Source organism: Vigna unguiculata, chromosome 2 (assembly GCF_037176805.1).
Source record: "Vigna unguiculata cultivar grain cowpea cultivar isolate G323 ecotype 2 chromosome 2, ASM3717680v1, whole genome shotgun sequence".
In the NCBI taxonomy this organism is placed as follows: Eukaryota; Viridiplantae; Streptophyta; class Magnoliopsida; order Fabales; family Fabaceae; genus Vigna; species Vigna unguiculata.
In genome coordinates, this window is record NC_140793.1 from 21,034,632 (window position 1) to 21,047,087 (window position 12,456).

Genomic DNA, 12,456 nt, shown 5'->3' on the forward strand with positions numbered 1-12,456 from the left:
TATTACTTTAAAATATTAAATATTAAATTAATATTAACTATTTCAATGTTATAATAAAATTAATTAATTTTAAATTTATTGTTATCATTTTAAAATTTTACAGTTAAGGTAAAAAAAATGAAAACATAATTACTTATGGTAACATTTATTTAAAGATATTACAATATCATCAGTGACAATATTTATGATAACATAATTAATTACTTATGGTAACATTTGTTTAAAAATTATGACTATAGTTATTCATATAGCTATTCATAAGGTAACATTTACAATAAATGTTGCTAAAATTATAAATTGTAACATTTATAAATGTTATTAAAGTTATATATGCTAATAAATGTTACCTGAGAAGTGTTACTAAAACCACTAAAAGGAGTAGTACCTAACATTAAAAAAAAATCCCATATTATATAGGAATTAATAAAGTATAATTTATCTTAATTTTCCCACAAAAGCATAAATACACAGAAACTCTGAACATCACGCGCTAAAGATGATACGCTATATAAGAACGTTTTGATTCATATATTTTCTAAGAAAGAAACCAATGAACCTCGAAGGCATTTTTTTTTCCTCCTTTGTGGCAATGAAACACCACTCCTTGTTATTTCTTGTTTTGATATTTCTGACATACTCACGCCCCTTCTCTGCAACACAATCTTGGACAACAATTCCAAGGATGAGTCCAATTCCCGAATGGGAAGCATCACTACACGATGACCCAGTTGCAATTGATGCAGAACAAGTCAAATCATTTTTCTTCAAACAAACTTTGGATCACTTCAACTATAAGCCAGAAAGCTACACAACATTCCCTCAAAGATACCTCATTAATTTCAAGTACTGGGGTGGTGCCAATTCTAGTGCCCCCATTTTTGCATACCTTGGTGCTGAAGCACCCATAGATAACTCTCCTAACACCATAGGATTTTTAATTGATAACGCTGCTTCCTTCAATGCCCTCTTGGTATACATAGAGGTATTTGTTTATAGATAACTCTTTCTTTTTGACTTTTTTCTTGATTTTTTGGGTGTAAAGATTTAATCTTGAATTGGATTCTTACAGCACCGGTACTATGGGAAATCAGTGCCATTTGGATCCAGGGAAGAAGCATTGAAGAATGCAAGCACTATTGGGTATTTCAACTCAGCTCAAGCCTTAGCAGATTATGCAGCAGTGCTCAAGCATATCAAGAACACCTTACATGCCCAAAATTCTCCGGTGATTGTAATTGGAGGATCATATGGTGGAAGTTAGTTATCAGCATTCCTTCATGGTGTTTCAAATTTGTACCTTGGTTTATGATCATTAGTTGAGTTTAACTTTCATGCACTGTACAAAGTTTTTCAGAGTCAACTAATCAGAAATGATTACTGATCATTTATGCAGTGCTTGCTTCATGGTTTAGGCTGAAATATCCCCACCTGACCGTTGGTGCTTTGGCCTCATCAGCACCAATCCTATACTTTGATAACATGACGCCACAAAATGGTTACTACTCTGTTGTCACAAGGGATTATCGAGTAATTCACCGTCATTTGATACTTTTGTCTTCATATTTGTTTTACTTTTCATGCTTATTTTGATGAAGAAATGACATGCAGGAAGCTAGTGAGACATGTTACAAAACTATACTGCAATCTTGGAGTGAAATTCACAGAGTAGCTTCTCAACCAAATGGTTTAGTCACTCTCAGCAAGAGATTCAACACTTGCCAGTATGAACACTATCTTCTCTCTTCTTTTTGTTTCTAAGAAACATGACGGGTCTTTGGAAGAGATTCGTCATATACAGATTATATAAACGTGATCCGAGTTCAATCTACATAAAAAAATGATATCACTTTTGATCCAAAATTTTAGAACAATATCTTAAGACAATAATATCACGGATCTTCTTTTTTATATGATGTTCAACTTTCTTATTTTTATCTAATGATAGATTTAGAATCACACTTGAATTTTCAACCTAACAAGTAGCAAGTTACTGATCTTCATGTTCACGTTCTTTATTAAGGGATGAAATTGAACTAAAACTCATTCAAATGCAATAGTATGGTGTTAAGCTTTATATTTGATTACTGAGTGAGTGTCACATTTTGCAGTTTATTAAACCAAACTGATGAATTGATAAACTACTTAAGGTTGATGTATGGTTATGGTGCTCAATATAATCAACCTCCAAAATATCCAGTGAATGTGATTTGTGGTGGCATTGATGGAGCTTCTCTTGGGAGTGATATCCTAAGTAAGATATATGCAGGTGTTGTGGCTCTCAAGGGAAACACCACATGCACAGTTAATGCCCCAACTAATGTATCTGAGACAACTGTGGGATGGAGATGGCAGGTAATTATGAATTAATTGCATTTACAAGTTTAAGCTTTTAGCATTTTCCTTAATTTGCTTATACTTAGGTGACACAATTTGGTGAAAGCATTAATTTTTTTTTCAATTAAATTTGTTATCTCATTGTGATGGACGTGACATTCCAACAGAAACACAATAAATGACATGGATTAAGAAAAGTGAGAAAAGAAAAATGAAATATGGTTGAAGTTTGTTAGTTAGTTGTCCACTTCCTACCTTACTTCTTTTTGTTTTAAATCATTGTTGATTATGTCTAATGAGACATTCTAATATTTTTTTTGTGTAGAAATAAAGTGTATAAAAAATTTCTTAAATAGCCAACATGGTATGAAAATTTGTTCTTCCCATGGTTAATTATTGTTTTATAGGTGATTTGGGCATATCATTATAAAGGTGTAGGGTAGATATTTAATGATTTAGGTTTGCATTGATTTTCCAATCAAGACTAGTCACTAGTCGGTCATAAAGGTACCCCATGCTCAATAATTGTTTCAGAAAGCAAAAAATAGGAAAATTAAGACAAAGGTATACAAGAATTTGAATGTGTGTTTGGATTATAAATTTTAACCATTTTAAGAAAATTAAAATATATTATATTTAAATTATTTATAATTACATTCTCTTATTTTTTTTAAATAGTTTGTTTGGATGAAGTGATTGAAATATTTTGAAATTAAATTTTTTTTTTGTTTGTATAAAGAAATTTATTTTTTTTAAGAAAAAAATTCTATTTTAGAAATATTTTGATAACTCAATCCTGTCCTTCACTCCGAACCTTTGGCCTTCGTCTTAACTCGACTTGATCTTTGATATGGGTTGGTTTAGTCCAAGCTAACTCAGTTTAACCTTCGAGCTGACTTACTCGTATCGACCTTCAGTATGGTCGACTTGTTGTGACCTTTGGTTCAACAAAATTGACTCGACCTTCAGTTTAGGTCAAATCAACTTGACCTTCGCCTGCGCCAAATCGACTCAACTTTCGATGTGTGCTGACTCGGTTTAACTTATGATCTGATTGACCTTTGACTTGAACCAACCCGACTTGTTTTTCGACTCAGGCCAAATCATCACAAACTTCAACCTAGGCCAAATTGATTCAACTTTTATCCTTGGGAAACTCAATTGACTCTTCAACCAGAACCAACTCAAGGTTGACTCAATCGAGCCTTCAGCTCGGGTTGACTTGGTTGAGCATTCAACCTGAGTCAACTTGGTTGAACCTTCGTAAATGGAGTGGAAAGGAACGAGGAATTTCAAATTCTTATACTTTTGAGGGTATATGAAATTCTATTATTTTAGTTATTTGAAATACCTTCTTAAAATTCACTAATTTCAATTTTTTTTTAAATTTATCATCCAAACAAATCATTTTAGTATAAATAATTTTAAAATTAAAAAAAAAACGAAATGTCCTCTTCAATTGTCTCGTTCAAACATAACATAAAGAAATTTAGAGAGATATAAGTTATATTTAAACATAAAATTGTTAAATTATTTTATTTGAGTTTAAATGCTAATGTGGTGTGTACATTAATTCAGACATGCAGTGAAATGGTAATACCCATCGGCATAGGAAATGATACAATGTTTGAACCTAATCCTTTCAACATAAAGAGGTATGTTGAAGGTTGCAAGAAAATCTTTGGTGTTTCACCTCGTCCTCATTGGGTTACAACATACTATGGTGGCCATGTAATTACTCTTTCCTTTATTTTAGTTTTGTTTTTATTTTAAAATATTAATTGATTATGAATGTTGTTTTTCTTCCTTCTAAACTAATTCATTGAACCAAATTATAAATAAACTATATTTTATTAGAAATTTGTCTTCAATTGTGTTCACAATACTCTATATATGTTGTAACTTTCACAATAAATTTTGTCTTTAATTGTATTCACATTTGGAAACTCTAATTTATTGTTGCTAATGCAGAATATTACATTGGTACTTGGAAGATTTGGAAGCAACATTATTTTCTCCAATGGGTTAAAAGACCCATATAGTATTGGAGGGTAAGTAACCTAAAATATAAAACATGGCCACGTTAATTTTTTGTCGTACTTTATATGTTTTCATCTTTAGTTATAAATTTATCATTTGATTTCAATCGATTTTTTTAGCTTTAAAAACTTATGCAGAAATAAAGAAGAATATAATAAAAATTCAAAATTTATAGTACAATTTGCGTAGAGCAGAAAAAATGGAAAAAATATTTCATAATTTTCTTAAAACATGTATTTTGACATCTCATCTAAATTGACATTTATCATCACATGTAAATATTATCATAAAAGAAAAAACAAATATGGAACTCAACTAAACCATGTACAAAATTTACTAAACAAACTTCTTTCAAAAAAGTAACTTATTCTTTATATTTACAATGTCAATAAATGGAAATACAAATAAACTTCAAATATCTTTATGTTTTGACACTTCTTGAAATAAAGCATAATTTTTTTTTTCTTAAACTATTATATTTTTTCTTAAATAATGTATAAAAAAAAATAGACTATGACGGAGTGAATGGAAGATTATCCATGAGAAGATAAAACATGATCTTAAAATAAAAAGTACATAAGAAGCCCTTAAGTAATAGAATCATAATAAGTATCACTGAATATTGAAAAAATAAAATAAAATCGAATTGGTCCCAATATATTAGTGAAATGAGAATACTAGAAATAAACTATAGAATGTTCTTTTTGACACACTTCCTGTATTATTTGTTGAACTATTGAAAATAAGAAAATTTGGCTGATACTGATTTTTTAACTCTTTATTTTATAGTTTGTAATAAAGTTCAATCAAGAAAAGCATAATCTAGAAAAAAGCGCGTTTGTTAACACTTCTAAATTTAACTAATGGATATTCACTATTTCGAGATCATTTATATAGTTTTATTGTTTTACAAATTACGTAGCAAAAGGCAACAACATTTTAGGACCTAAATTGGTGCCTATTTGAATTTGTTTTAATTAATAAAAAAAAAACAAAACAATTTCTTGTATCTGCGTACTATTTTAATAATAGCTATGTATGAATCATGTACATTTTTCAGGGTTCTAGAAAACATATCAGACAACATTGTTGCCGTTCATACAGTTAATGGTATGTTAGCTTGGTAATCTCTCTATAACTATATTTTACTAAATTGTCCATTTTTTTTATAATATATGTAGCTTTCTGATTATTTTATAACCACATTTTTCTAATTGTATACCTTTTCTAAATTATATGTCACATTCAATGTGATACCTCTAAGCACAATTATAATGCACTAATGTACAAAAACATTTTCTTGGATTTCACTAGCATTAGCGCTATCTTCCAAGAATGTTTCATATGCGATTAAACCAAAGACAAAACTTAAACCATTCCCAGTTTTCAATTATAAACTAGCAATTTTAAAGTGATAGTTAATTTATCTTAGAATTATGTGACTTATAAAATAAACTTTTGATGGGATAACAGACTTGAAAATTTTGAAAAGGGATTGATTTTATCGTTGAACTTTTTATTAGGTACCTGTTTTAAATAAAAAAAAAATTCTTGATAATGGCTAATAACTAATTTAGTAGTTTATATTTATGATAAATATTTGAATTTAAACAAATGATTATTATAGTAATATTAACATGGATGATTTGACTTTTTATAATTAAATATAAAGTTATACAACTAATTCTAACATGATTTTTTCTTAAATATATATTAGATTTGTCACCTATTCTATTATTTCTTATACCATATTTTAGGAGAACCTATTTTTTTTAACCGTTTTCTATGAAAAATAAAACAAAATAAAATGATAACATCCGTGATGAATATTAATTATTTTTTTAGGATCTCATTGCCTGGATCTTTTGCGGGCAAATGACAGTGATCCAGAATGGTTGGTAAAACAACGAAAGAAAGAGATAAAGATAATGAAAAGGTGGATATCTCAATACTATGCTGATCTTCATGCACTCAAAGACAACACCAAATGATGCCAATTACTTATCATGTTCTTCCTATATCCTATTACTTTTCTTAATTTATTTTTTTAATACAATAAATATTTTTTTTTTTGAAATCAATCACCAATCCTATTACGGAAACTTTTGATGGAGTGATGAAATTTCATGTAGTGCAGGAAGCTTTAGCCCCAAATGATTGGGGAAAATACAAGTTGGCAATAAAAAAAATAAAAATTAAAAGGCTGTATATGATATCAACCACGATTACTTTCAGTACTCACCTATCCATTTTAATTTTTAATCTTTAGTTGTTTAGTTTGGAAAATTATTACTTGCCATGGTTAAAATTTATGACCTCAAACATATATGCAAACCTCATTTATTAAGTATATATTTAAATATATTTTTAGCCTCTAAATTTAGACATAAAATTATAATTAGTTTATGTTTAAATTGTGATATATTTTAGTCTTTAAATTTAAAAATAAATAAATATAATTTTTTTTATAATTAATGACATCAAATTTTTTCTTTGAGTTAAATAATGTTCTATGTTGATATATGTGTTTAAACATATTAAACATGGTCAACAATTCAAATGATAGTCTAATATTTCGTTTAATACATCAAAACTATTTCACATAATTATTTTTGAAAGATTATATATATTTATTTTTAAAATTTGAGGACCAAACTATATTAAATATTGAGATATCAAGAAACTTCAATTTTATATTCAAGTTAAGTGATTAAAAACAAGTTTAACCCTTTATTCAAACCTTAATTAAATTTGAATGAGTTGAGAAAATAATATGTGTACTAACATATTAAAATTTTATAATGATATTTAATCATCGATATGAATTAAGTATCTATTGTATTATTTTTTTGTACACATATTTTTATCTACTGTACACATCTTTTTTTTTTTATATTGATAACGAATAAACTTTAAATTCTTAAAAATTGCATCTAAATTAAGAAATATTTAGTTTAAGTGAATTTAGACTAAAATATTGTTTTTTTAATAAATCAAAGAGCAAATTCATGAAATGTAATATAGAGAAATATAATGCATGAAATGTAAATAAATTTCTTTTATCAGAAAAAAAAAATTAAATAAAGTATTTAGGATATTCTGACTCTTTCACAAAAGCAATTACAAGTACCTCACACCAATATGTCATTTATTACTGTCACCACTTTTAACTCTTTCTTACTTCTTTTCCCTCTAAGTCTTGAGTGGAAATATTTAAAATTTGTATCCTCATGCTCAATCCATTTAACCCTTGTCTTTTAATTTTAAAATTGAATTTTCCGTTTAAGAAACTACATTTAGTCCACTTAAAAGCTTCATTCTCTCTATCCTCAATGCTTTATCTATGTTACTCATATCATCCAAATTATCCAAATCCTCTATTTTCCTAATGATTTGTTGTTTTCTAGTTTTGATGAACCCAAAAACATCTTTATTTCATATCTTTAGATCAAATTTCAGCTTTTTAAATTTTTCTTTCAACACTATCATGGGGTTTCCTGTTCCATTGCATGAATTCCAAGATTTTCTTACCACCTTAAATCTGTGGTCAGAGTTCCAATCTAATGTTCTAAAAGGCATGAGTCCCTAATCTATTGATGTAGATTTGAGGGTCAAAGCACAATGGTCAGACACTTGTATGCCTTTAACATATTGTTTACTTACTATGTGGCCATTCTTGTAGCCATTCCATAGACACCAAAACTCTATCTATTCTACTTTTTGTTGTACCATTAGTTCTATACGAGGTGTATTTTCCTCCAACTATTGTTACATCTAGTAACTATGCTTTTTCAATGGAATCATTAAATCCCTTTATTTCCCTTTTTTGGTCTCACCCCTTAAGTTTAAACCCTTTCTCTCACATGGTTTCCTAATTGTATAAAATCACCTATCAAATCTTCTTACAAGTTTCCCTTGCTTTTATTGTGTATCTTTAATGGGTTATAATATTAAATCAATCCCACTAATTGATAATTAGTTATGGCACTCTATGGCATTTGACAAGTTCAATGTTGACCAGTTTAGATGATGAATCCTCTATAGCATAACATGAAAAATTCAAGTAATGTAAGGAAAATCACTTTCTAAAGTCTAGATGTTTCAAGTAAACATGACAAGTTCAAGTAAAAGAAGTGAAATTTAACTTTTAGATAGTTATATGCTAAAGCAAAGTTTGATTTTGTGCATGATTTCATTGATTTGAAGGAGGGTATATTAATATTCAAATAAAGAAAACAAAGTTTCTTAGTGCGTGTTTGGTTTTGCATCAAATTGATGTAGAATTGATTAGAATTGATTTTCTAACGCAGAATCAGTACGTTTTTGGTTTCCAAAATCAAGTAAAGGGTAAAAAATTCACGTTAAATGAGAAGTAACTAATTTTTGCTTCTGCGTTGGAGAATAGATTAAGCTGGAATCAATTCTCCAATGCTGAACCAAACACACCCTTAGTAAGCATACTCACAAGCATCTGCAGCCATAACTGGTCCCATCCTTCCTATAGGTCTGGTCCACCAACTCATGTGTGTGGTTTGGTAAGACCTTTCATTTGTTGCTTTAATAATTTTTTTTGAAAGGGAGCTAGTAGGGATTATCAAAATAAAAGTAACATTTTTCAGTCACAGAAAATTCTTGACCTTGTAAAAATTCACTACCATCTACATCCCAAAGTACTAATCCATTTAAAGCAGTGATTACACATGAATGTTTCACATTTTTTATATGTTTGAATAGTTCCTTATTTTTACAATAATACTATCTAACGTAAGAAGCAAATGTAAATTTATCAATATTGTATAATCATGTTTTCTTTCAAAAAAAGTGATCAAAAGGTTGTTATTTGAGTTTTGTGTGTACAAAAAAGCCCGCATTAAAACATTTAACTATTGAACTATTTATCCATTTTGTCAAAAGGCACTCTAGAAAAAAATGCTTAGATTAAAATTCATAAAATTCTTTGATTTTCTTTAACTCAAGAACATTTCGTTTCCTACAAACCTTTTAACCTTAGCTTCCTTTGGTTATCATTTCATTCAATTCAAACCGCCTATTTTTCACTCGGTCGAAATAAAACTACTAGTTATCTACTTCTTTTATACTCTATCCCTCATACATTACACAAGTCGAAATACAGTTTTAACATCTTGTCTAAAAACTCTCTTTCTCTTGAAACTTTTTCTTTGTCTCTCATTACAACACTTGCTTAGGATCCAATATGATATTCCAGGTATACCTTTCTTTGTACATATCAAAAAAACAAAACATTAAGCATGGCTGCCACTTTAAAATCTTAACTCTTAGTCTTCTAAGGCTTGAACGAATGGCCCAACTATTCTAAGAACCAGAAATAAGGTATTCATACTCAAATCATTTTTCATTTACCCCTTTATCAAAATGAGTTGCAAAAGCTTGTAGTACATGTGAAATATAAACTATTATCAAAATGATGACAACAACTTAACCACTATATTATCATAATTAATGAACATTTTACCACGAGTCCTACTACCAAGCATAAGATCTAAAACATTTTTAAAAAGAGCATACAGTTTAAACCATGGTCTAGTTAAAACATCAAAAGTACAATACAAACTTCAAAGTATCTTTAAGGTTGGCTATAGCATTTGATGAGGAATAATGGTCACTAAAACTTTGTTGTTGTTGAAATAATAAAATTAAAAGAATAATTAATTATTTCTATGAATATATTGAAGTTTTATAGCTAATCATGGGATATAATAAGAAAAACTCACAATAACATCAAGAAGTTCAAGAGGTATTGACATTGATGAATTTTGTAGGAGTTGAACAAGTAGTGCAACCATTGTTTTCATGTTTCCGTTCTTTGTCTCTATTTGACTTTCAACTCTTGAACTTCAATTTTAATTTCTTGAACACAATTAGTAGAAGTAGAAATGTCACCAAATTGTAGGTTGAATGATCCAAAAATTTGGGATGGACAAATTCCACCTCCCACACCTTGTACTCAACCTGAATTTTCTTTTCCAAACACTTGACCAAGAGAATCGTTGGGTGAGATTTCCAAAAAGTAGTTTCCTACTTCTCTATCTTAACAATCTTCTCCTATGTAATTTAAGTTACAAAATGAAGCAAACATACAAAACAATAATTACTTATACAAAAAATTTGAGCATCTTCATTTATATATGTCTCATCGACTCTCATATGAGTATGAATATTACTCACTCGTTGGCCGACTTCCATCATATATTGAAAACCGTTCATATTTCCAATTATTAGGCATACCTAATTTACATAAAAAATACTAGACTTGACATATTTTTAAATACTTACAATCTTTGCTCTTTTTTTAGATCCACCAGTGTGATTAATCTTGAGTTTGGGTCTATTTTTAGCATTTTTTTTTGCACATTTGCTGTAAGTACACACACACACACAAATGAACTCTATAATCATGGGATACCAAATTATAAATATTGAGTAAGAAAAATACCTTTATTTTTTTCTTGCAATCTATAATCTATGAAAGTTGCCCACTCAATTTTTGGAATTACAATGATAGGTTCTTTACATTTTCATCCTGACTCTTTTTATCATCATAGTAAGTATGATAAGACCCTTATCTCTGGAGTTTTTCTTAGCTAATTGCATTGTTTTGGGTAGGTTTAAGATGCTAATTAGGAGTTATTAGCTTAGAATTAGTTTAGTTAGGTTTTTAGGCTAATTTTACACAAGTAGCTTAATTAGATGTTTTTAGAGCATTTTTAGTGTAATCCTTAGAAGTACGGTTAGTTTGGTCTAGTTTAGCATACAAGATGGGTTCATAAATAAGGTAATAGAATATTAGTTTGGTCTTAGTTTAGATACATAGGCTTAGAAGTAGAGTTGGTTATCTAGTTGTGGTCTGGTTTAAAAGCTTTTAAGAAGAGTTTTGTGCGACTAATATCCATTTTTAGATTTTTGAGTTTAATGCAGAGAAAAGGACCAAAGATAGCATTCAAATGTTCATAAAAAGCCATGGTAGAATTTGAATCAACCAAAATTGAGTGAAAAATTGTAGAGTTACTTTTTGCTAGAAGAGTTGACCAAAGTTAACTCAGAGTTGACTTTTTGATTTTCAACTCCAAATGACATGTCAATTGTATGGAAAGTTTTGAAAGGGCTGAAATGTGGTCAAGTGTTGCATTGGAATTCATATTTTAGTTCTTGCTTGTTTAGTTGATTAATGTAACTTTAGTTTGTAGTTTAGCCATGGTTACTAATCCTAATCTATAACGGAACGAAATTATCAGTGTAGACAAAATAATAGTAGAAGAGTTAGAAAAACAAAACCATAGTGTATATAGATAGACATCAACAATATATGACTACAACTTGCTTACAAACCTATAAAAACAAAATTAAACCAAAACAGATGAAAAAGACAATGTTAGTACATTATAGTAAGTAACACAACATTAATAAAAGAGAAAATTAGTAGAAGGGAGCACATAGTAAAAATTTTCATGTTTGTAAAAGCTGAACTTCAAATATGATTAAATAACACAAAAATAGTGCAAAATCAAAATAATTAGAACAATAATTTGGTTAATGAAAAATTAACTACATAGATTATTGTAACAAAACAAAATTCTTAATGTAGAGAAAAGAATGGTAGAAGAGCTAGAAAAACAAAAGCACAATGTATATAAATAGGCATCAATAATATGTGACTATAACTTGCTGACAAACCTATAGAAACATAATTAAACCAAAACAGATGAAAAAGACAATGTTAGTACACTATTGTAAGTAACGCAATGTTAATAAAAGAGAAAAGTAGTAGAAGGGAACACATAGCAAAATTGTTTATGTTTGTAATAACTGAACTTAAAATCTAATTAAATAACACAAAATAGTCCAAAATCAAAATAACTGGAACAATAATACGATTAATGAAAAATTAATAACACAAAGCAATATAACGAAATGAAATTATCAATGTAGATAAAAGGAAAGTAGAAGAGCTAACAAAACAAAACCATAGTGTATATATGTAGGCATCAACAATCTCTGACTACAATTTGGTGACAAACCTATAGAAACATAATTACACCAAAA

At 28.6% G+C, this 12,456-nt stretch overlaps 1 protein-coding gene across 2 annotated transcripts; it reads left to right on the top strand.

Annotated features, from left to right (window-relative positions):
- Window positions 1-520: 520 nt before the first annotated feature.
- LOC114174242 (uncharacterized) lies at window positions 521-6,608 on the top strand. Of its 2 annotated transcripts, none has more exons than XM_085669627.1 (9): window positions 521-982; window positions 1,070-1,256; window positions 1,394-1,527; window positions 1,609-1,721; window positions 2,109-2,352; window positions 3,913-4,065; window positions 4,306-4,385; window positions 5,435-5,497; window positions 6,220-6,608. In XM_085669627.1, the coding sequence occupies exons 1-9, from the start codon at window positions 551-553 to the stop codon at window positions 6,251-6,253; spliced, it is 1,440 nt and encodes a 479-aa protein (XP_085525753.1). In that variant the 5' UTR covers window positions 521-550; the 3' UTR covers window positions 6,254-6,608. The 2 variants fall into 2 exon arrangements, with proteins under 2 accessions (XP_085525753.1, XP_027914841.2); XM_028059040.2 differs by having other exon boundaries at window positions 5,435-5,484.
- The last annotated feature ends 5,848 nt before the right edge of the window (window positions 6,609-12,456 follow it).

What these genes read in the sequence shown, in the direction of transcription:
- LOC114174242 (XM_028059040.2), top strand. Translation starts at nt 551, where the DNA reads ATGAACCTCGAAGGCATTTTTTTTTCCTCCTTTGTGGCAATGAAACAC. An exon ending in TTGTCACAAGGGATTATCGA is followed by an intron (nt 1,528 to 1,608) that starts GTAATTCACCGT and finishes AATGACATGCAG; the next exon opens with GAAGCTAGTGAGACATGTTA. An exon ending in CTGTGGGATGGAGATGGCAG is followed by an intron (nt 2,353 to 3,912) that starts GTAATTATGAAT and finishes ACATTAATTCAG; the next exon opens with ACATGCAGTGAAATGGTAAT.